Source organism: Falco peregrinus, chromosome 7 (genome assembly GCF_023634155.1).
Source record: "Falco peregrinus isolate bFalPer1 chromosome 7, bFalPer1.pri, whole genome shotgun sequence".
Classification (NCBI taxonomy): Eukaryota; Metazoa; Chordata; class Aves; order Falconiformes; family Falconidae; genus Falco; species Falco peregrinus.
Window position 1 is genome coordinate 6840973 of NC_073727.1, and position 25411 is coordinate 6866383.

General features: G+C 40.3%; 1 protein-coding gene across 1 annotated transcript; it reads left to right on the plus strand.

Annotated features, from left to right (window-relative positions):
* The first annotated feature begins 1775 nt into the window (after window positions 1-1775).
* Window positions 1776-25411, plus strand: OPN3 (opsin 3). Its single transcript, XM_055811104.1, has 4 exons — window positions 1776-2515; window positions 18206-18525; window positions 19641-19892; window positions 22933-25411. Exons 1-4 carry the CDS (start codon window positions 2164-2166, stop codon window positions 23194-23196), a joined length of 1188 nt encoding a protein of 395 aa, XP_055667079.1. The 5' UTR covers window positions 1776-2163; the 3' UTR covers window positions 23197-25411.

A 25411-nucleotide genomic window follows, 5' to 3' on the forward strand; every position in this document is an offset into this window, starting at 1 on the left:
CATGGAAGACAAATGGAAGTCTGCTTATGAAGCATTCAAGATCACTTGAATAATGTTAGCAATTTTACAGTATTAATCGTATGACCACTGTCAAATCAAGCACTGAAGAGACTCCATATTTATGGATATATTTAATTTTGCTATGAAAAATCCCAAACCAGGAATTCTGAGGTAAAATCTTTGTAAAATGTAATTTATGGGTTCTCTTTCTCTTGTTTTCTAAAATCCAAAAGATATCTAGAGGGAGTATTTTTCACAGGTGCTGTAGTGAAAAACTACTTAGAAATCCTGAGTATATAATGGAATCTGCCAATGGACAGTATGTTCTCTAACATATACTACTTGCTAAATTACATTTCTCCCCTGTTCTTCCTTACCAGCTTTTTTCTCCTTTCATTTTGCAGCGATAAAAAAGGTACACAATTCAAGATTTTCCTTTTTAAAGGCAGAAGACAGAGATGTCTTCCTCTCAACAAAGTGTATCATTGATTTGGCCAAGCTATGTCTCATCATTAGACTCTTACCACGCAGCAACTGGTCCTAAACCAACCCGTGACTGTGTATGGACATAGTATTTTTGAACACAGTCTGTCATGCACAGGTAAATCTCTTTTATGGACAAGTAAAAATAAATAATTATGTCTTCCCTAAAGCCCATGCTGAAGTGTTAGTGGTCTGTTACTGGAAATTTTGGAAGGTCATGTGTTCTATATGTTGAGCTTTTTGGGGGACAAAATATAATTGATTTGAGACAGGCAGCGCTTGCTCCCGCTGTCTTTGTAATGAGAAAAAACCCAGACCAGTGATGAAGAAACAGACTGAAGCATCTTTTCTAACTAGGTTTCAGTTATCGATCCTATTTGATGGATTTGAAAACACAGATTGTAAATAAAGATAACATTGCTTAGAATAGCTACTTTAATCAGTGTTTTATTTTTCTGACCCATGACTTTCTCAATTCCTATCCTTGGGTTACAGCAGCAATTTGTCATATAAAATTGCCATGACATACCCATAATTTGTATATAGATATGTGTTTTGAAAGACATCAAACCTACCTCAGCTATCTGTGTTTTCAGTTTCAGTCCGCAAGGAATTACAGCCTCAGTCTAGCCCTTTTAACACCACTATGTATTTAAGAGAAGAAAAAAACCCAAACCAACCAGGTACTGTTTGCCAAGACACATTTCCCTGAAAATTCTGTTGCTTCCATAGCAGACATCTTTTTTTCTTCAACTAAACTAAGAATAGACCTAAACTGAAAGTTTCTTCTGGGCCTTTGTGAAGGCTGTCACACATCAGACGTGGGTCAGCTAGCAAAGCAAGCTAGAGGTCATCCTGTGAGCCTGATGTTTGGCTTCACGAGGTGTTTTAGGCCTAAAGCTGTGCTGAGCAAAAATCCCTGTGATACACTCAGGGACAGGTTCCTTTGGAGACAGCATAGCTGGGATTTGGGACAGCACCCTGCCTAAAAACAGCTAGAGCTGTGCACAGGCAGCTTGTGCATTCCTGTATCATTTTCACACAACACATGCTGGAGACAAAGGTATGAAATGAGGTGACTTCATAGCAGTTTTGGTACCTTACTTGCTCCGTGGCTGACAAAAAGGTGGTGGCTTGCACCACAAGTTTGCCCGGGCCAAGACGCTGCTGGTGGCCTTGGGAGGATGCAACTACAGCACTGTGGTGGAGCACCTCAGAAGAAAATACCGCCATCGTAGGAGCTGTCACTGGCAGATTATCAGGGAAAGAAGTCTAAATTCCAGCTCAGCAGTTTCTGCCCCTTCCCGGAGGGGGGCACAGAGGAGGCCTACCCAAGTGCGGCTCCCCAGAGGGCAGCGCTGCTGCTGGCAGCCCCGCCGAGCCAGGACGGCCAGCGGCTTGGAGGGAGAGGAGGAGGCGGCCACATCCCCGCCACGACCCGGCTGTCGCCACCCGCGACAGGGCGAGGTGAGGCATCTGCCGCGGAGCGCGGGGGCAGGCCGCGGCCCACCCGAGGGCAGGCGAGGGCGAGGCCACCCGAGGGCGCGCCCTCCGTGGGCGGGAAGGCGGCGGGGGCCCCTCCTCCTGCCCCCGCCTCAGCCGCGGAGCGCGGTGGGGCCGGGGGCGGACAGGGAGGCTTAGCCCCGCGCCGGACGGGCTATGAGCGGCGAGCCGTGAGCTATGCACTCGGGGAACAGCACGGGCACGACCAGCCGGCCCGAGCCCGCCGCGGCGGAGCAGGAGGTGCCGGGCGAGCGGCCCCTCTTCAGCGCCGGCACTTACGAGCTGCTGGCGCTGCTCGTCGCCACCATCGGCATGCTGGGCTTGTGCAACAACTTGCTGGTGCTGGTGCTTTACTACAAGTTCAAGCGGCTCCGCACGCCCACCAACCTCTTCCTCGTCAACATCAGCCTCAGCGACCTGCTGGTGTCCGTCTTCGGCGTCAGCCTTACCTTCATGTCCTGCCTGAGGAGCCGCTGGGTCTGGGATGCCGCCGGCTGCGTCTGGGACGGCTTCAGCAACAGCCTTTTCGGTGGGTGGCGGGGCCCGCGGTCGCCTCGTGTCTCTCCCTGTCCCCCCCACCCGCGGCTGCCCTCGCTGTCCGTGCCCGCTTTCCGGGCGCCCCGTCCCCAGCTGTCCCCAGGTCGCCTGGCCGCGTCCCTCGCTGCGGGACGTTTCTTCCTTTGGCCGGCCTGGGGCCGGGGGGGCCGTTCCGTGCCGGGGCAGCCGGGCCGGGGGTGGGCGCCCCGCTCCCGGCGGAGTTTCGTTACGCGAGTCGGTAGCGCTGAGGTAAAACGAGCCGGAGCGAACGGTACGTTCACCGGGAACCTGTTCCTCGACCTCCCGCCCTTGCTGGTGTGACGGGAAGACTTAGGGGGATAGACAGCAGCGTGGTTAAAGGGGTCTTCGAGTTGGCCGAGTGTTGCGCAGACTCATGCGCATAAAATACTGTATTTTATGTGAGGGAACGCTGCGTAAGGAGGAGGCAGGAGGCCGGCTGTGGGGCCAGCAGCGTTCCGCCTCGGTGGGGCAGGTGAGTCCCAACAAGGTGTGAGGCTCCCCAGCGTTTGGCAATGCCTCCTCCGGTTTCTTTATCCATCTGTGGAATTCAGGTGCTACCCTTCAGTCATAACGGTGTCACAGCTGGGTTTTGGGAAACCACTGATTCCTGTGAAATGGATATAGTGGAAGTGCTAAAAACCCCGTTTTCCAAACCTGTCATCTCTTTACTGCTTTCATCCCTGAAATTCATACATACCCTTCAGAGAAGCCTGCAGAATAGGTTGCAATCTGGCTACATACCTGTTAAAAGGAATATAGCTTTGTTTTTACTGGTAAAAGAACAGGTTGTGTTTCTAAGGGTGAAAGTGTTTGGCTTGTCAATAACCAAATCTGAAGCTCATGCCAGATCCTTTTTTTCTGGCAGAGCTGTATAAGTTAGAGATGGATCATAGTGCACCCATGCGACATGTGTGCACTGAAAATTGACTGTAATAAGGCAAATTAAAGTCTTTAGTAAGCTTTGTAGCTTCCTGCATAATCCTTGTTTTACATGGCATTTAGTCTGCCTTTGGGCTGCTGGGACGAAGGTGCATGGTTGCTGATGATTGATTTGACTGCTGCTGCGTAGTGCAGCAAAAATCTTAGAAGCTGTGGTAGATGCAGGATGTAGTTAGCCACATGTGCAACGTTTGGTATTGGGTGATTTCTATGGTGCACAGCTCTCAGACACTTGTTTGCTGGTGTTATCAGGGAACGTACTAGAGAACCTAGCTAGCATAAGGCTGTCTACATCACTCAGCTGGTTCAAAGGCTTGAGGAACTCAAGTGTCTGCCAACCAGATTCTGCCAGGCAGCTGAACATTAAGCTTACACCGGAGAAGTGAAGTATGGTTCTGTTCCTATCATTGTCCCTCATATATTATACTTACTATTTTTGATGAAGGCATTTTCCATATAGGGTCAAAAAATAAGATGCATAGTAGGGGTAATGATAAAAAAACAGACTATAATAATATCTTACCATCTTCCAGATAGGACAAATAGAAACAATGAGGTATAAATTGGCAAGTAAATTGCTTGATCATTCATGATTTTTAATTTCTGTCTATTTTGTGGTGTGCTACATGATTTGTCATCATAAATGTATTCCGTGTTGATGCTTTCCTGTATCCCTTTATGTAATTTATTTGTTCCAAAAAAAAAAAATGCAGGCAAATTCATGGGCCCTATCTACAGGGTAGTCAAACTAGCATCACTGGTTTGCAAAATTACATCTTCCTGTGTTTGGTTACGTTTTCCTCTTCCATAGTGTGTTTCAATGGGAAGAATTTATTTCTTTTATGATGTATTAGAAAAGCGTGTGTCTGTGTGTAGTTTGTCGTACTGGAGTGCAGAATAAATGCATAACTTGGATGTTCAGGAGTGTGTGATCCCTGAATTTACTTGGTTCAGCTGTCACGTAAAGCTTAGAAAATATTTATCTTGGCTATTATAATTTGATGCTAACCTAATAAAGTTATGTTTAATCTTAAGCTTTCCTTTTGTACATATTATTGTTTTCATATTCTCACCTGGAAATATATATATTATAATTTATATTATCACCTGGAAATAGAAAGGTTATTCTTTTCTGTTTTTTGAGATAAGTGGCTCCCCACCTGAGTAGGATAGCAAGGGCATGTCAATACTGAGGCAAAAAAATCCCAAACGAACTCATGCCCTGCAGGTAGCATCACACTGTGTTTGCCATCTGGACTATCGCCACCACAGCTTCTATTTTCATTTTGTAATATGTCTAAGAAGAGAACAGTAACACTTCTCTTGTACATAAAAGCCCAATTCAGCTGTTATCTTGGGGGGGTGGTGGAGGGGGAAGGTATTGTAATGGAAGTCTTGTGTGTGTGTTACTGCTGGGTAATACAGCAGTGCTTTGTAAGGCATAACACTCCCCTCAACCCCTCCCCCCAGGAACATTTGGGAATGAAAAGTACATTCATTGATCAGAAGACACACACAACTGGCAGCTGTTAAAAGTAAAGTTCTCATTAACTAAGCAGAGTAGTTACAGCTTTGCAGTTTTCAATTGCTCAGTAAACTGGAGTGGCCCAATAATGATGTTTCTAGAATAAAGTGGTGGTAGCTGTGATATCGTGGATATAGAGTCTATTAAATAGTAACAGATACTGTGAGGTTACTTTACTGCTGTGGATCTGTCCTGGGACTGGACCTAGTCCAGCTCATTTTACGTTAGGTGACCAAAACCTGTTTATTTACAGATATGTGATCACATTCTTGAGTATGAACGCGGACATTGCTATGTGAGCTTTCTGTACCAGCCCTTCAGGTCCAAAGGCTGTTCAATCTTCAGTTCAAATAAGAAAATCCTTATGTAGGTGGTTTTTTTTTTTCCTTGGAAGAACAGCCCCTAAGCCCAAATACTTGGTGTTAAGTTGTCTTCTGCATTTGTTGACCTATAAATGAGATGTTCCCCTGACAGTAAACAAGTTTGGGACACATGATTAAAGCTGCTTTAGAAAAAAATAAATACGATTCTCACTTTGAATTCAGAGTTAATTCTCAACAAGTTTTAAAAATCAGATTCTTTCCAATTATTGTAGTTGATAATCAGGAATCACTTTGAAAATCATCACTATGCAGCTTTATTTTAAATTGTCACATGTTATGTGCTGGTTTTGGCAGGGATAGAGTTAATTTTCTTCATTGTAGCTAGTATGGGTCTGTGTTTTGAATTTGTGCTGGAAACAGTGTTGATAATGCAGGGATGTTTTCATTATTGCTGAGCAGGGCTTACACAGAGGCGAGGGCTTTTCTGCTTCCCGCCCCACCCCACCAGCGAGCACAAGAAGCTGGGGGGGGATGCTGCCAGGACAACTGACCCAAGGGGTAGCCCATACTATATGATGTCATGCTCAGCATATAAAGCAGGGGGGAAGAAGAAGGAAGGGGGGGATGGTCAAAGCAATGGCGTTTGTCTTCTCAAGTAATCCTTATGTGTGATAAAGCCCTGCTTTCCTAGAGCTGGCTGAATACCTGCCTGCCGGTGGGAAGGGGTGAAAGAATTCCTTGTTCTGCTTTGTTTGTATGTGCGGCTTTTGCTTTCCCTACTAAATGGTCTTTATCTCAACCCATACATTTTCTTACTTTTACTCTTCGGGGAGAATGAGCAAGTAGCTGTGTGATGCTGAGTTGCTGGCCAGAGTTAAACCATGACAGTTGTTACGAGGTTTTTGCTCATACTGTTTTGAAAACCAAGACCAAGATATTTCTGTGTTCCTCTATGTATTTAATTATACTGATATTCGTAGGTGGAATGTGTGCTTAAAATAAACTGGTAGTATCCAAATTTTCAGAAATATTTGTTACATAATGGCAACAACAACTTCCCCCAACACACACAACAAGGAGGCCCTCCCTACACTTCTCCAAAGAATTTTGGATTGGAGAATCTGAAAATCTCCTTTGCAAAAGGGCTTCTCATTTTACCAATTTTACCAGCCAGTCTAGCAGTTTGGAGGCACATGAGATCCAGAACTTAAGACGCTGTAAGCACATGTCCATGTTCTGAAGCTTTTCAGTTGAGAAAGTGTCAACAGAACTACAGATTGTCTAGGAGTAAATGGCTAATTTTTGCGTTCTTTGTAATTGTCTGCTTCTGCATTATTGTAACTTTATCATTAGGCAAGCCCATGTAGTAGTATTATATGCTGCTTGTGTTGCATTGAACAACTTAGAACCTGCTGTTCACTCTCCTGCTAGATATTTTTTTCTGGGAAAATTTCTATTTTTTGAAAGCTTTTCATTGCACCTTTAGAGCATGCAGAGATCTGTTTGCTGCAGAGCAAAACTGATCATTTTGACTACTGAACCTCTGTCCTTGTCACACAAGTAACAATCCCAATTTTCTTTTACAGTTAGATTCTAAAGTCAAGATACAATTAAGGCACATATGTCTTCACAACAGAGGCCATGAAAAGAGCCTTTTGATATTACAAAGCCATTCTTAGTGCCCCATGTACTAGTGTGGGGAAAACAACATAGATCAGATGACTAACAGACAACTCTTAGTCTAAGCTTCAATGACGTGGTTGTCTGTCCTAGACAGTAATCCCCATTTAATTTAGTTATATTGAATTCCAGTATCTATTTTTGAACAGGTGATGTATCCTGATGGAATATGGTAGCTACTTCAATTAAGTGATGTATTTAAACCATGAGGGCCATCTCTTTCCATGGTGGTGTGCAGTCAACTCTGCTGGTCCCACTGAGTCTACCACACTCTCCTTACTTAAAAGCTTGTAACTCTTTCCCTCTTTCCCTATCTGTAGTTAACCAAGACACAAGTAGTAGAGATCTGTGTAATCTCTTTATCTGATTTAGTAATACAGTTCATACCTGAGAGGTTTGCTGTCTGTCACTGAGAGCGTAGGTTTTTGGTTATAATTGGTGGAGAGGACAGCTAAACATACCCAAATGTCTTTGATAACAGATATGGGCACCCTCTTACCCGAAGCAAGAATTTGTTGAATTGTGGAATACAGGCTCAGGGCATAATAATCTTTATGTGCATCTACTGTTTTTTCACAAACAGACAAGAATTTTTAAAATAACAGTGGTTGTTGCAGAACTGAATGTGTGAAGAGAAATCTGTATCCTGCCCATCCACAGGCAGTAGGTGTCTGCTTTAATGCCTCCTGTGCATAGGAATAAGCTTTGAGGGTTTAGAAGTTAGCTAGTCTGATCACATGGAGCATACATACGTACCTCTTGAACATAAATCACTTCAGCTACAAGTAATGGAAACTAAACCATCTGCCACTTTGGTTTCTTCTTCTAATTGTTCTTCTAACAATTTCTGATGCATTTAACTGAGCGAGGGAAGAGAGGAGTGAAAAAAATGGTGGATAATAGGAATGTCTTGAGGAACAGGAACCAAAATCTGAGGCAGTCTCTTGACAGAAGATGGCATAGTAAGGGTATACTCTGGGGTAGGCTTTCAATTATTAAACCTTAATTGTTTGTGATTGAAAGGCTAGTGTTACTGAAGTGTGATTAGAGACCTCTCTCTTTCCTAACTGTAAGCTGCTCTTGTGAGGGTAAATAAACATTGCCAGCTTTTAATGTCAAAGCCATTGAAAGTATTATGACCCTTTTGGACAAGTTACCATTGGTATAGAACCACTAGATCTTGGTGAGCTACCAAGTAAACGCTGAAATCCATCTGTATATTCCCATCCAGTAATGTGAACAGGAGGATGGGAAAATTTGTAAGCAGTTTTACAAACTGCACTTTCCTGTGAAAAGCTGCAGAGTGTACATCTTAGGCTATTTTATAAATTTGTTTTAAGGCAAGCTGATTTCCCTCCTCCCCCTTCTCATACACACACAATAATGAAGTAAGGATTAATTGCCAGAGATTGTCCTGTGGACCTGGCTTCAGTTCCAGCCTATTTTAAAACAAAGCAAAACCATCTGTATATAATTGTTAGCTACTGCATCTAAGGCTCTGCACACTGAAAGAATGGTGCCCTCTGCCACCCTTTTGCATTACCAATGTATGTTATATGCACTGATTTAATCTCACTAAAAGCGTTTTCTGTGGTTACTCGGCAGACAGTTTTAGGATCTTGTGTTACAGACAGCTGGGGACTCAATCGGCATGCTTTCAGCTTTAGCAGTTGTTTTTTTGAAGTGATTTAATCACTTGCAGGATTGAACATGGGAGAGGTCATTAATTTCCCTATAGTTTTATAGATGAGTTGTATATAAAATATACTTGAAGTGCGTTATGTCTAGAAGCAGTGATTTTCATTTACCTAGATCTGACTGTGGATGCTAAAGTTTGTTGAAAAATCAGAACTGATACATAACTGTTGTCTAAGACATACTGTAACACCTAACTGCTGAATTTAAATAGTCTGTAATGTATTTTGTAATGCAAAACTACAGAGCGCCATAGTACTTTGTCTTGCCGTGGACAAGAAGTTCCTTCTAGTTAGTTGCTGCTTTCTGGCTTTTCAAACATGAAGGAGGTGAGGAGGGATTGCAGGAGAATGGCTTTCCTCTCTGATTAGGTATGCCAAATAGTAATTCAGCACTTGGATGTAGGTCAAGGATTAATTGATATAGAAAATATTATGTCCTTTAACAGAAGTCAAGGTCTGTCTCAGAGCTGAATCTTGTTTTTACATTGTGCTGCAGTTGCTCTGTAGAGATGCCCAGCCTTCAGGAATGCGTATCTGATACCCCCTCTGTCCAAATTACCACGTTTTGGGGAGGCAATATAGCAAACCATGCAAGTAAGTTGTATATTGCATGGAGAGGGCAGAAGCAATTGTAGTTGTTAGAATTAGTTGAAACTAACACTTCTATTCTGAAAGTATTGCAGTATTTTTGTTCTAATTAAGGATTATAGAAATCAGAATACACACATCGCATGGGACAATGTCTGAGGTGCAGTGCGTCTTTTGCACTCTTCTCCATGACCTACACTGTACAGCTTGAAGCATTTAGTGATGTATCCAGACTAATATGACTCCTGGAAAACCCAGAGTACAGAAGAAATAATTATCACATGAGACACAATCAAATGGCAAAAAAATGGAATTTTCTTCAAAAGACTCCAGACAACAAGGAACAGTTTATCATTCTTCCCTGATTCTGAGTGGCTGGGTACTGGAGAAGAGGAAGAGTTGCAACATAGAAATTGAATGCTAGTGGCTTGAACAGGAAGACACATTTCTTTTGCTACATTTATCTACACAGCTTATATGGGAATGACCCCATTCATGGTAGGGTAATTGCCCCGGTTTAAATCGGAGCTAAAACTAGCATCTGTAGTTCCTACAGAGAAAGTCTTTATGTTTGTAATCAGTACCTACTGATAGGAGTATTTTCTGAGATTAAAATCTGTAGCTCAGACAAGCATTATCTGTGAACACTGAGCAGTCAAGTCTTTCAGGAAGAGTTAGAAAGCCTGATTTGCTGTTAGAGTAAATGAACCCTCAGAATCTTAGGCCTTAGTCTTGAATCAAAATGGATAGGTCTCGAGTATCTCTGGAAGCTTTAAGCATTAAAAAAAAAATATCTTTCAGGTAAAAACTAAATTGTTTTAAAGTGCATAGTTTTGCTCAAAGTAATGAATTCCTGTATTTGTCTCTCCCTTGCTTGAAGAGAAGTATAGGTTCCCATTTCAGGGGCTAATATCCAAACAATAACCATATTGGCTTTCCGTAATTTTTTTTTTTTTTAAATCAGCATATATTTCATCATATTAAAATTTGCAGCTTTCTCAGAATAAAATCTAAATAATTTCCAGAAAAGTTGCTCTGTCTCTCTCTCTCTCTGTGTGTCTGTGTGTCTGTGTGTCTGTGTGTCTGTGTGTCTGTGTGTCTGTGTGTCTGTGTGTCTGTGTGTCTGTGTGTCTGTGTGTCTGTGTGTCTGTGTGTGTCTGTGTGTGTCTGTGTGTGTCTGTGTGTGTCTGTGTGTGTCTGTGTGTGTCTGTGTGTGTCTGTGTGTGTCTGTGTGTGTCTGTGTGTGTCTGTGTGTGTCTGTGTGTGTCTGTGTGTGTGTCTGTGTGTGTGTCTGTGTGTGTGTCTGTGTGTGTGTCTGTGTGTGTGTCTGTGTGTGTGTCTGTGTGTGTGTCTGTGTGTGTGTCTGTGTGTGTGTCTGTGTGTGTGTCTGTGTGTGTGTCTGTGTGTGTGTCTGTGTGTGTGTCTGTGTGTGTCTGTGTGTGTCTGTATTGAAACAAAAGATTCATGGTTGCTTCACAGGAGTTGTAATACCAATTTATTGAAAGAACTGGCATCAGAAAGTGGCATGTAGGAGTAGTGGCAGGTATCTCAATCGGCATATGTATTGGATCTTCAAGTTTCATTATCCTTGGACAAAGGGACTGTATTCTCACTTCTTTAATATTAGCTGTGACTGGAGATCCTTTATGGTCATAGATTTGCCTTTCAATTTGATTTCTGAGCATGCAAAGACAAAACCCCTGTAGCTGTACTTGCTACTGCCATGTATTCCCATCCTTGCCTACTAAAATGTGTGATACGAAAGAATGTGTTCATAGACAGCAGGATTGAAAAAGAAATACCAAAGAAGGTGGAATATAGAGGATGGGAAAGGATTATGTTTATAAGTAGGGAGAGATGACAGGAACAGCTCTGAAAACAGACTTAAGAGAATCTTTGAGAGACTGAAAAATATTCTACTTACATGAGATTATTTTTTTAGTATATGTGTGTCTGCTCTATATAACACTGTGTAGGGTTTCTTTTTTTATTCCTGTCATATAAGATAAAAAATTTTGGGAGTCAGCTCCTATGGCTCCACTTGGAAAATGCCAGCTCAATGCTATGGGGGAATTGTGGCATCAGGCCAGACATGTTACATACCTGAAGGATATTCCATCTGCTTATCACATGAAATACCGCAGGACCTAGCCTTGCAAGATGATCTAGAGTGTCACATATTGAAAGGACCCTGAAGTCTGCTGGCTTCGACAGCATAAAGCTAAATACCAGATACATGCAACCATTGATCATGAGATAATATTGAAAGTAACACACAACCACGGCCTTCCCCCTCCTCCCCTGCCTCAGAGAACCTCAACCTCACAGGATATGGAATCTCACAAATTGCTTCATTTCATAGCATGATCCCAATTATACTAGGGATAGTTACTACAGTGTCACCAGGTACATGCTTACCAGCCTCTTTACCAGCGCTTTATTTGGCATATGAGTTGATAAAGAACACTTACACCTGTTCTTTAGTGTTAAAGTTCTGGGATATTTTTGATGCTTGATGTCACAGCTGGAGTCAACGTGGAGAAATCAATGTTAAGAATTAATCTATACTGGGGTGAAATAAAAATAAATATTTTGCTCCATGAAATCCATAACAAGAAGGTTATATTTATCGCTCTTGTTAGTATGTTGTTTTCGACACTTGTCTGTAGTGTGGCATTCCAGTTACTGATACATCCAGTTGCTGATAGAAATTAAAATCTTGAGTTTTCTTCTGTTTGAACCTGAATTAACTAACTCAGGATAGCATCGTGAATTAATTATTTTTTTACAGTAGAAGCAAACTCAAGTTTCTCTGCAATATTTCGACCTGAATATGCAAGTATGACTGGAAGTAGAGAAATTAATACCGTACTGCTACTGTGCACGTTTGCCTAGAAGATCAATGAGTAGACAAAGGAAGGGCATAGCCCTTTTTTTTCCTCTAACTTAAACATGAATGTCATCCAAACAAAATTATGGTCTTTATGGAGGCTTGCGTAGTCTTTGAAAATCAAGGTGGCTATAGGTGTATGTTATCCCTAATTGCTTTTAAATGTAGGCTATGCCAGGAAGACTTAATGACCACAGAAAAAGCAGAGAATCTTTAATGTCCAGCATAGATACCCCATGAGATCCACCAAATACATCATATTTCAGATGTATGTCTTATGGAGATGAATTTAATAGGTTTATCCAAACCACAAATGACCAATGCTTTGTACAGCATCCTGCATTTAAACCTTTTAACTGTGATCATCTAACTATTCCCTCCATCCTTCCTGCCATAGGTATTTAGTGTTAATATTGGGCAAAAATACAGCACTGTGAACTGGCCAGAAAAAGTGACCTGTTAGGACATAAGAGAAACTTCATGATAAAATAATGTTTTGACAGAAGAGATCGCTAACAGTGGAAAGCTGATTGAAAGATGTTGAAGTCTAATATACAAAAGGTAGATCTCTAGAAAGAAATAATTCTGAAAGCTTTGGGTTAAAATCCAAAGTGACTAATGGATGAAGTCTGTGTGTACAGTGGCTTCATTAACATTTAATATGAATTTTGCTTGAATGAAGGCTTCAGGATTCACTTGTGAACTCTGCAGTGAACCATAATAAACTTCACTCAGCCTTCTCTGTAGCTTTATTGACGTTTTCTGGGAAAAACCTGGACTGCAAGCAAATATACACTACATCTAATAAAACTAGGATGCAAAGGTAAATTTTTATTTATTTGTTTCAAGCTTTAACTGTGTCTGAAACCACTTTTACACTTCTGTTAGTTATCTTGCAGAACATGTCAATCGAGAGGATTAGCTTTTATAGAAGTTATTTTGATATAACAGCTTTGGCTTCAAGGGCAAACTGATAAGCATGTATATTAAAATCTTATTTGATAGTTATTATTGATTCAAAAACTATTTTTTTTGAAGATGGAAAGTCTGATTAAAGACTGACTTCTAGACCGCTGCAAATAAGTCTGCTAGGGGCAGAAATGTATTAGAAGCGGGCCCTTTAAGAAATGAGTCCTTATTATATCCATTTGTGGGTGACTTTAAAATGAGCAAATTTTACTGAACCCTTTGAACTATGCAACTAGATAAGTCTTGTGAAAAGCTCTGCTTTGCTTCATGAAAGCTATGACTTTATATGTAGATTTAGCAATTGCTCTGTAGCTGTATCTTTAGATGTCATATTTGTTGGCTATCTTCTTGTTGGCAATAATAGGGTAATAGAGCAAATTTAATAGAATCCTGGATTGCCATGGGGAAAAAAAAAAGTAATGAACTTAAAATAACCTCAAAAGGAAATGCAACTCTTTCATTTGTTAATCATAACCAAGAGCTGTAAAGTCCCAGCAGTGCTCTCTAGCATGTTGACTATATCGCGAATGCTGCTTGAAACCATCCTTGTCACCAGAGCTAATCTCCAATTGAATTAGTTTCCCCTACCAAAATGTATAAATTCTTCCTTCTCCCCTTCTCATTTAATTATAATTTCCTCGTTTGAGAACACATTTTCCATCCTTGGGATCAGTGTGGTAGAGGTATAGGTAATTACTCAAATAATCTATAAGTGACTTGTTAAATACTATTTTTTTAATTTTGTCCTGTGTAGAAATTTGCTTGAAACTTGACAGTGCTATTAGCATATGGAGAGAAACTATAGAATGTCAAAATGCATGTTTCATGTTGACGGTAGCGCATTGAGTTTGAACAGACTTTTTAAAGATTTGTGCTACTGTGAGTGTTACTAGTTTGTATCATTATGTGTGGAGGTGGCAGAAATATTCCAGCTTTTGCTGCTTAGAGTTGTATGAGACCCTTGGGCATTTTCTGCTTTTATGGCTTTGCAGCTTCATAATGGAATTTGTTGTTATAAAGTGCACACATAGAATAGCTGAAATTCCCAACAGTTGGGAAACTCAAGTAACATACAAGGTCTCAAGTTGCTGCTGCAGATCATTCACAGATATGAAAGTCAGTTCATACTTTATTGGTCTATCCATGAGGCTATTATAGTTACACAAGCTAACCGGTGGTGCTGCTTTCTCAAAGTTTTTGTTAGAAATACCAAATGTGTTTTGGTTGCATATTGATGCAGAACGGAAAAGATGCGTAACTGGTGGGGGGAGGGGACAGATATTAAATTATTTTCTGTTCTAGTCTTGCCCTTGCCTGTACTGAAGTCATGTTATAACAAAAAAGACCTTCCCTGCCTCCCAGTGCAAAAGTGGACCTTCACTGACTTTTAGTGGAACATAAGATCCTATGTAATTTTTGACAGTTCTGACGATTCTACCTCTCAAGGATTTTTTTTTTTTTTATATACTTTAGAGTTAGGAATAAAATAAGTAGTTGAAACTTTTACAAGCTGGAAAACTTTTGCCAAGAATTATAGTTGTTATTTCTATTAAAAGCAAGAGCTCTTGTGGTGTAACGAAGAGTTGTGCAGCTGCTTGTTTTTTATGGGCTTAAACAAATAGTGGTAATAACATTTGAAACCTTGAAATCACAAGCTTAACCTTCAAGTTGCACAGATTTTACACAGTAAAATCAAAATAAGTTTTATCTTGTACAGAGTTTTGCAAGCTTTATTTCTTTTTTGAAAAAGGCATCAAGTCATACAGTACACTGATAAAGATATTAATAGAAACATAGAACACCAAGTTGGAAGGGACCTCTGGGATCATCTGATCCAACCTTTCTTTGCAAAATCACGGTCTGGACAAGATGGTCCAGCACCTTGTCCAGCTGAATCTTAAGTGTCCAATATAGGAGAATCCCTCACTTACTTGGGGAGATTATTCCAATGGCTGATTGCTCTCTATGAAAACCATTCTTCTTGTGGATGTCGGATATATTAGGGCAGATCTCAGTATTCCTGTTTTCATAGGTTTCTGCATGCCGTCTACCACAAAGAAACGAGCAGCTTTGGCTCCATAGTAAATGAGGAGCTTTTCTGGACAAAATTCCCTGCATTTTATCTTATCTTGCAAGGGTGTTTTGTTTCCAGTTTCTGTTTTTATGGTTAACCGCTTCAACCTCTACTCTTACAGCTATGACCTTGTTACTGCATTAAAGAGGAATTTACTGTAATATGCTGTGACCTGCATTTCTTGCCTCATGCCTGCATGCTGCCAGACACTTCTTGAATACCAACAGAATGGGGATTTGCATTTTAGCACATGCTGCCCAATGGGCTAACCAACATCCCTTTTGATGGTTCAGGTCGAAAACTGAAGTATTCCTGTAAAGAGCACTGGTTTCAGACTGAAAGGGTCTTGATCTAAACCTGCTCAAAGGTCTCTGTGTAAGTACCAATTTTTAGAGATGTTGAGCTTCCAATGGCTTCCTTGAGAATGTCAAGGACTCAATAAATTATTGCTTCTGAACACCTGTTCTTTCAACCAAGCATGTGTGCTTTTGATTACTATGTCATGGCCAGAATTCAAAACTCTTATATAAAAATTAATGGGGAAATACTAAGAGTACACAGGGACATTAGTCATTGGATATCATTGTAGGGAGAAGGAAGGTGTTGAAGAGCAAGCGGTTAATTTGGGAATCCTGATTCACCATCCTGAAAAGCTGCACTTTCCACTTGCTGTTCACAGACAAAGTCTCTGTGCACTATATAAGCAAACTGAGCCTAAGGTGATTGACATGAATTTTCCTCCATAAACATGTCTGTGGATGATTTTAGTAACTGTCCGGTAAAATTTTCTATCTCCTAATGTTTGGACACAGCGAAGTGGGAGGGGAACTTCTTGCTTTACCTTGTGTTCAGGAAGTAGACTGCATTTGTTTGTACTAAGCATCTACCTGAGCTAATCGAAGTAGAACAGTACCTATGTAGTTCTGCAATTATTTTCTAATTCCTGCTAAGGTCTTGATTAGATCCACATCCTTCAATGTATTTCCAGCATGTTAGGTCCTGAAAAATGGCCTGAAGGACTTCTCATCAACTTCATTTAAAAAAACCAACAACCAACCAACCAAACCTTATGTCTTTTGGAAACCCTCTGGTCCACATTTTCTAGTTCAATTTCTCTTGCAAGCCATGAAAACAAAATTCTATAGTGATGACTTATACAAGAAAAAACCCCAAAAAACTACACAAAACTAATTGTGAAAACAGTATACCTTGCATTCTGCATGCCCAGTGATATTTGCTTCTCTTTGTGATGAAAGTTTAAAGATAACACTGGCAAAAAATGTACTTAACAATAAAAACAAAAATTCATTGTTTCACTTCGAAGAGAGCCATGACAAGAATGTGGCATGTTTTCCTTTAGAGTGGGAAATCCTTCCTGTTAATCAAGAAAGCTTTCTAAATTCATCACCTGTAAAAAGGGATGCTCTAATACTTGCAGGGTAAAGAAACTTTCTTAGAAATCTTAAAGCATATCCCACTGTGAGATATTTGGTTAATAATATCATGGGTTTGCTGTTGAATGCCTTGACACAGAGGCTGTGTTGCTCTAGATTTTGTTATTCTTAGTTGCCTTCCTAAAATCAATGTTGCTGGTGCTTTAGAGTGGTATTGTTAATTTGTCTTCCTGAAATGCTTATCCTTTTTCTAAAGTGAGATCAGATATCTGTGAAAACCTTTGAAGGTTTCTGCTGGATCTAATGATTATTCTTTTACAGTGAAATCTGCATGTTTAACCTTCATACAGTTATATAAATGCACATTATGACAAATATGAATGTCCTTGAAATTAACTGCTGTGTATATGCATGACAAAATACTTGTGCTTCATATTAGATCATATGTACACCAACTGAGACACAGATACTTATCTAACCTCACAAACTGCTGTGAAAATACACCCTTTTGTTGTTAAAGAGGTTGTATATATAAGCTCAATGACTGAATTTAACAGATTTCAGGTGACTGACACATGCCTGATGGGCAGTTTGGGTTTTGATCATCAAATTTCACAGACCATTGAAACAGAAATCATTATATCCTGAGCAAGACAGAATTGCCTTGACGTCACTAAATTATCAAAGTGTATGGATAGGGTAGTGCTGAATGCTGAAAATTAATCTGTGATTCATGTCATAACACGTTAATAAGTTTGTAGTGGGTTTGAGGTGGACAGAAAAGGAAAAGAGCGCACAACTAATTGAAACAGACTGGTATTTTTATGATAGCAGCAAGATAGGTAAGGACACTCAAAATAATCCAATGTCTTCCAGATGGGACTTCTTCAGCAGTGCAACCCTGTGCTTTCCCGGTTGTTCTTTGCAATGCAAAGACTTCCAGGAAATCCGAAAAGAAGTTGGAATTCTGCTAGTCATTTTGTTCATGTTAAAGGTGCATATTAGTCTCTACTCTTAATTCCCTAGGTTTTTAACAGATTTTGTTGTCGCTGATTATATCAGTTTTATTTGGCAGCTTCTCCTTTAGAAAAAAAAAACCACAACCAAAACACAAAACACAAAAAACCCCACCCAAACAAAAAAACCCACCAAAACCAGAAAAAAACCCCACCCCCCAAAAAAACCTCACCCCAAGAACAACAAAAATGCCACAACAATTGCCAACAGAAAAAAACCCTTTGGAGTATGATCTCTCACTTAATGAAGTAACACTTAGGAACAAGTATTAGCTTGGTCTCTTTCTTTTTTTTTTCCCCTTGCCCTACTTCTTGGCCATTGGGCATCATGGGTCAGATGCTAGCACCCTACTCTGAGTAGTTTTGAAGTTAGTGATACTAAGTTTGGGTTAGTAGCTGGTGAGCAATGGGACATCACCTAAAAAGCTTATTGGTGTTAGATTCATAATATGAGCTAGCTAATTTTGAGTTAACCTGCTAGCAAAGGTAACACTTATCAGAAGGACTTCAGACCAATTTGCAATGTTGGCTAGTGATTTAATTGACCTTTTTTATTTTTCTTACAGGAATTGTTTCAATTATGACTCTCACTGTTCTTGCCTATGAACGCTACATTCGAGTAGTCCATGCAAAAGTGATTGACTTCTCTTGGTCTTGGCGGGCTATCACATACATCTGGCTCTACTCATTAGCCTGGACTGGAGCACCTCTTTTGGGCTGGAACAGATATACACTGGAAATTCATGGATTAGGCTGCTCGGTGGACTGGAAATCAAAAGACCCCAATGATACCTCCTTTGTGCTCCTTTTTTTCCTTGGCTGTCTAGTAGCACCTGTTGGGATCATGGCCTATTGCTATGGCCATATTCTATATGCAGTAAGAATGGTAAGTTAATTCAAATAAGACTTCTTTTAATGTAATATTTTCAGTTAAAAATGTTGATGCTCTATATTAAGCTTGGATCAGAGGCTAAATTTGCACTCTTGCTTCCAATTCAAACTTTTGAACGTTTAATTTTCATCTACGTCAGGTACCGCTAGAAAGGATGTAGGGTTGGAGGAGAACCATCCTAGAGCTACCAATGTCTACTTGTTGTATAGTTTCACTGGGAAGCAGGTTAGGGAAGTGCTCATGATTTCTAATCCACAGCAGATCCTCCCTTGGAAAAAATGGAAAAAGAAAACTGTTTGCAGTTCTGATTAAACAACTCTTTCCCCTACTTGCTACTCTTGAGAAGATAATGCTGTAAAACTCTTCCAAGTGGAGATTAAGCCTTGTTAAAACAATTTTCCATGTTAAGGCAATGCATTTTAATTCAGTCCAGATCTTTAGTGTCAGAAAGTGTTAATGTTTCATATTCTGTGTGTAATTAGTTTGGACCTGTTCGGGTTTGTGGTCAATGATATTGGACAACTGATAACTGTTATGGAGAACGCTCACCTATGTGACCCATCTTCTCCTTATTTTTTGACTTAGATAACACTGGGAACCTGCTGCTTAGTGTTCTGCTTTAAATAGAGGTTTCATAATTTTAGGGTTACAAGGTGGCAGAGCAGTACAGAAAACTCTATTTGTGATATTTTCTTCTCTCTAAAGACTGCGAATCACATAAATCTACAGGATTGTCTAACAAAGTCAGGCTAGGGACCATTGAATGTAAACTGAACTTGCTTATGCCAGTGGATGAGAGCAAATCAGTTTTCTAAAATATTTATAATCAGTGCAGCATGTTTTGTAACATCACTGGATTTGCAGTTTTCCAGTGGATTTGCTATTCTGCTTTTCCTCAGATTGTATCTTTACATTTAATTACACAATAAAAGTCTGGGAAGCATGATGTAAACTTCCAGAAGAATTGTAGTTCACAAGGTATGGCATGTAGTACCTGTGCCTAAAACTAAATTAGCGAATTAGTTATTTATGAATAAATGTAGAACTATTCAGTTACAAGTAAAATGCAGAGCTATTTTACTTTGCCATTTTATCTTCTTCTTCTACAGCTTCGCTGTGTGGAAGATTTCCAGACAGTTCAAGTGATCAAACTTCTCAAATATGAAAAGAAGGTGGCTAAAATGTGTTTCTTAATGATCTCCACGTTCCTTATTTGTTGGATGCCCTATGCGGTGGTCTCCCTCCTGGTAACATATGGCTATAGCAACCTTGTAACTCCAACAGTAGCTGTCATTCCATCATTCTTTGCCAAATCAAGCACTGCTTATAATCCAGTCATCTATATCTTCATGAGTAGAAAGGTAGGTACATTAAAGTTTTTCTTTTGTTTAATAATTAGTAGCCAGTACTACAGATGTGGAGTTTAGATCTGATTTATTTTAATCTCTAAAGCTTAGATTTTCAACAAAATTTGAACAGCTAGGATAAATGGTAAAGATCTAGTAGAATTAAAATCCCTGATGTTGCTTAAAGTACTACCTTATCAGAAATTGGATTTTAAATGTCTCGGTTCACACGTGAGCACTCACATGAAAGGGAGGGGGGAGTGTCAAAATTTAAGTGTCTAGTTTTGGCAGTTTACCCATGAAATGGATTACAACTAGAAAACCTCATCTAAATCACTGCCTTACCACAACAGAACTCCATCAGAGAAAATTCAGAATATCTGGTGTCTTGTTTTTAGGAAGAAAAAACTTGCCTTTGACTTCTCTGTTATGGCTATATAAGGACTGAACAACTCAGCATAGTATTTCCAATGTTACTCTGGTAACATTTGTCAGAGCTTCATTGTATTCAAAGCCGAAATCGCATGTGGATGACAGTGAAATGTTTTTTTGGAGACAAATTATATAATGTTAAGAAGACATACTTATCGATGAGAAACAAGTTTGTTTTTTTTCTGCTTTTGTAGTCTTCATTATGAAAAGTAGACTGCTGATTTAATGGTGGTAACTGCTCATTTTAGTGCTTTATAGAGCAAAGAGAGAATGGAAGTATTTGGAGTTATCAGTGGCATGTCAAATATGTAGAAACTAGAGAACTATACATCTTTCTGTAAATCATCAGTACTGTGAAGATAACTGCTGGATGCAGTTAAGCAGTGTTGGTGAATTTATTTAGACATTAAAATAGCTTCACTTTAACCCAGAATGCTAACTGGAAGTGTAACATGCACAGTGTAAACTTCTGAAACCAAGTTTGTATAGATCTAAATATATCTGGAGTGTAATAGAATCACTTGAGAAGAGGTAAAAAAACATGAATGATTCCTAGAAGGATTTCCCAGGGTTTTAATTACCTTTTAGCTCATTACAGATATGGAATTTTCTGTGATTTCCTACACTGGTTTGCAATTGCCAGGTAGCAGCCTGGGCCAGCCAGCAGTCTGTAAGCACAAGGCAGCCAAGTTAGTGGGTTGGATCAGCCAAGTGGGCAGCCAGGCAAAGGCTGTGGTGCCACTCAGGCCAGGACCGAGGGCGAGCTTAAATGCTGTTCCTGAGTGAGGGAAGGAGGCCCCCAATGTGGTGTCTTGCAGCTTTTCACCCATAGCTAGTTTTCACGGCAAGCTGGTCCAAGACCATGCAGCTGCACAATATCAGAGCTGTCCTGGATATGGGGAGCTAACAACAATCGTGTTCAGAAAGAGTATTTTACAATAGAGTGACTTTTTAATACAGTGGCACTGATGCTGTACCCTAGATGACAGGCTGAGTAGTTTATCTGAAAAAGATTTCCTAGGTTCTGATACCCAGAAGCAAATCAAACTGGTACCAGGCACAGTGCCAGGGAAGTCATAGCCAGGATAAGAATGAATCAGTTGAATGTGCTTATTTGACACCCCTTGTGGAGTACTTCTTACTCACCTCTAATTCCAGAATAAGACCAAAACGATAATATTTGTGCTTATCTTCAGGTTTATTTTGCCCTCAGAAGGAATCCTAAAGCCACGTCTTCTCTATAGTATTCTTCATCTGTCTGACTTGTTCTAACTTGCTTGTGCCTTCACTCTACTGTGCTACTCAGAGGTGCCACATTATCTCTGAAATCTCCGAGACCTTCACATGATCATTCTCTTACATATTATCTTTCTATATGATCTTAAAACTTTCTAGGTCCCCTTCCCAACAGGACTTATTGCTTCCCCTCTGTCAGAGTAGGATTAATTTCCGATAACAAAACCTTTTTCCAAAGTGGCGTGTCAGAGAGCTTCTTGCATAATAGCTGGAAAAACAGTCACTGGCCATGCAGGATAATACAGAATAATCCTTAATACAGCTAAATGGAAGGTTGTTGAGAAAGATGTCTACTCCCTTTACAGAGAACAGTGTGTGGTTGTTCCCCTCCACCCCCCACCCCTCATTTGTTGTTGTGTTTTTGGTTTTTTGTTGGGGTTTTTTGTTTGTTTGTTTGTTTTTGTTTTTTTTAAATCCTCTTCATACCTTCCAGGCATGTCTTCTTATGGTTTAGTAAAAGAGGGAGCTGCCCACTTATTTCTTGTAAAACCAGAGAATTTCCCTAGAGGAACATATTTGAGCTTCAGATGTGTGCGGACATGGAACTACTGAATGGTGCATCCTCTAACCCACATACCTGAATGCTTTGCTTTGTGAAGAGGAGACCATAACTGAAACATTTTAAACGGTGCTACTACTGCGTTTATTGTTCTATACACTGATGCAAGCTTTCACTGAATACCTTGCATTATCCAATCACAAGGCAGGACAGACTTACTGTATCATAAATGGCTTCTAATTAACTGAAAGACTTCTGTTCCTTCCATATTGAATAGCAACATTTTAGTTCTATTTACTAATCACTTAAATTTCATTTTACATCTGTGACATTCAATGCTTTTGTTAAAATTCCAGAACCTGCAGTTACTTAAGAGAACGAAAACATCACTTTGTATCCCCTTCATCCCCTTGTTCCTTTCCTCTGCATCCTTTGTGGAGTGTTTCTGAGAATAGTCTTCCCCTGCTAGATCAAATGTGTGATTTTTTTTTGAATATGGGAACAATACCTATAGCACAGTTCAGTCTTCTTGTTCTTTGCAGATTGTGAATTGCAGATGTTGCTGCTGGTAGAATATTAAATTGCATTTCATTGCCCTCTACTGGCTACGTGATTCTATTCAGCTCTTTGGCATAGAGAGAAAAGTACCCACTAAAAAGCCACCATGTTACAGCACTGAAACTAACGGAATGGTGAAGATACACAGAAATCTGTTATGTTGAGTCATTTACTGTACTGTTGTTTTCCCTGGGTTGTACATGATAGTGAACGCTTAGGAAGTGCATGCTTAGGAAGCTGTAAATTCATTCTATTTATTTTCTCTTGCAGTTTCGACGATGCCTTTTGCAACTCCTGTGCTTTCGCTTGATGAGATTCCAGAAGACCGTGAAAGAGACACCAGCAACAGGGAATGACAAACCAATACGACCAATAGTTATGTCTCAGAAAGCAGGGGACAGGCCAAAGAAGAAAGTGACTTTCAGCTCTTCCTCTATCATTTTTATTATCACCAGCGATGACACTCAGGAAATAGATGACAACAGTAAACACAATGGAACAAAAGTAAATGTCATCCAAGTCAAGCCACTATAGGGCTGAGCTAAAGAGACGTGAGAATGAGATGGACTTCAGCCAGTAGACTGCTTAGGTTAGAGACTGGTTTTAGTGGCAGTGTCTGTGGGCTGCCAAAGGAAACCACATTCTTAAGCTGTGAAATACTGAAGGGATTCTGCATCTGAAGCTCTGCAGGTAGTTTGGTTTTGGTCACAGTACTGAAATCTCTGCATCCGTGCCAAAATTGCTGGTGGATGTCTTTACCTTGGATTTCCTTAAAGCATATTGTAGGATTGTCATTCAGGAGAACTTGATCAGGCTGGAGGAATGTGTTGACAGAAATGTTATAAAGTTCAGCAAGGGCAAGTGCAAAGTCCCATTCTTGGGAAGGAAGAATGATGCTGCAGCACAGCAGGCTGGACCTGGCTGCCTGGGACACAGCTCTGTGGAAAAGGATGTGGAGTCCTGTTGCTCAGTGAGCAGGACATGAGCCTGCAGTGTGCCCTGGCAGTAAGGAAGGGCACCAGCATTCCAGGCTGTACTGACAGGATCAGAGCCAGTGGTCTGAAGGGATTATGCCCTCAGCTCAGCACACATTAGACCACATCTAGATACTACATGCAGTTTTGGGACCCCAGTGAGAGATGGGGAGGTTGTCAATGAGATGCAGCCAGGCCCTTCAGGGCAATTCATAGTGAAAGATCACGGGCAATGAGTATGAACTGAAACAAGAGAGATTTGGATGGGATATAAGGAGAAGCTTTTTCACCCTGAGTACAGTCAAGCAGTGGAACAAGTCAGATGAGAGATTTCCTGAGGTTCCTTTCAGCTTCAGTTATCCTGTGATCCCTGAACTGCCAACATTCCCAGCTCTCAGAGTTATCAGGGAAGGAGGAATGTTTGAAGTTGGCTGCAGTTTAGTTGGTCTGAATTGCTACTTTGCAGGGTCAGGGCTGGTAAAAGTGATGTAAATGATGACTGGGGTTACGGTTAAACCAGAAGCCTCCAGAAAGCTGTCCCTGTGTACTCAGCAAAACATTTTCTTGGTGCTACCTGGTAGGACCCCTGAGCTACATAGTGAAGAAAATCATGTAAATCAAAGCACCAGTGAAAAAAGGTCAGTGAAAAGGGAGAATCAGAATTTTTCTTTTTTTATATGTGCTTTCTGCATCTTTATGTGGCATCCATTTATTCTTTACATGGATGAAGAGTGTCTTCCTATAACAATCCTGAACCTTCTCTGGCACTGGTGAACGTAGTGATTAGAGAAGAGCAGGGTAACTTTTGCCCGAGTTGTAGTGTGAGTAATGATTGTCTTACTTCCAGCTCAGTAAACAGAACAGATACAGATTTTTATATCCCCCAACACACACACACACACACATACTTTGTAAGCCTTGCTGGTACAAAATAGCAACAGGATTGTGCCCCAGACATGGCTTGCTGTCAGCATTTGGTGAGTAAGTTAGAGAACTGATTTTGAATTGTGGAAAGTAGTTCTCTACCACATCCATTGCACCAGTGTTAACTTCTCTGCCTCAGTCTGCTAAATGGGCAGTGTGGATCTGCTAGATGCAGATTGTCCATCTTTGTGAAAGCTGTAAGAAAAACAATTAAGAAACTACTGGGGACAAATCTTCTGTGAGGTATAAAAGGAACATGTAACTGTTGCCACTGTAGCCATTGGCCCTGCAGTCAAGATTAAAAATTGAAAAGTAAATAGAAACAGGGTCTAAATGTAGAAACTTTGAGCTAGTCCCTAGGAGTAGGGAGTGACCTCATCTCAGAACAAGTGACTGACTTTGTCCTTGTGCCTGTGTTTTTAAAGAGGCAAATTCCTTATACGTGCACCTCTAGAGCTTTAGCACTGGTAAACTGGCTGTGTGTCGTGTTTAAAAGTGCATCTGGAGTCTGCTCTGGTGTCTAGATTAAATCATATAATCTCAGAGAAAACAGACAATACTTGTTGTTGTTTCTTTCATATTTTTTATTTTTGTTTTGCTACAAATGCATAGGTAAGTTGTCTTACCATGTCAATGATCTGCCCTTACTAAAGCATGTTCATTACAACATCAAGAACTAAGTTTTCAGCCAGTGATCACTACTACATCTATGCACGTTTATATTTACAAAAGGAGAAAGATGTAAATTAGCATTCCATGTAATGAGTCTATCCTTTTAACAAAACATTTGGCATTTTAGTATTTTCTGTGTATTGAGCCTTCAATGAGTGATTAAATGTACCTTATTTATA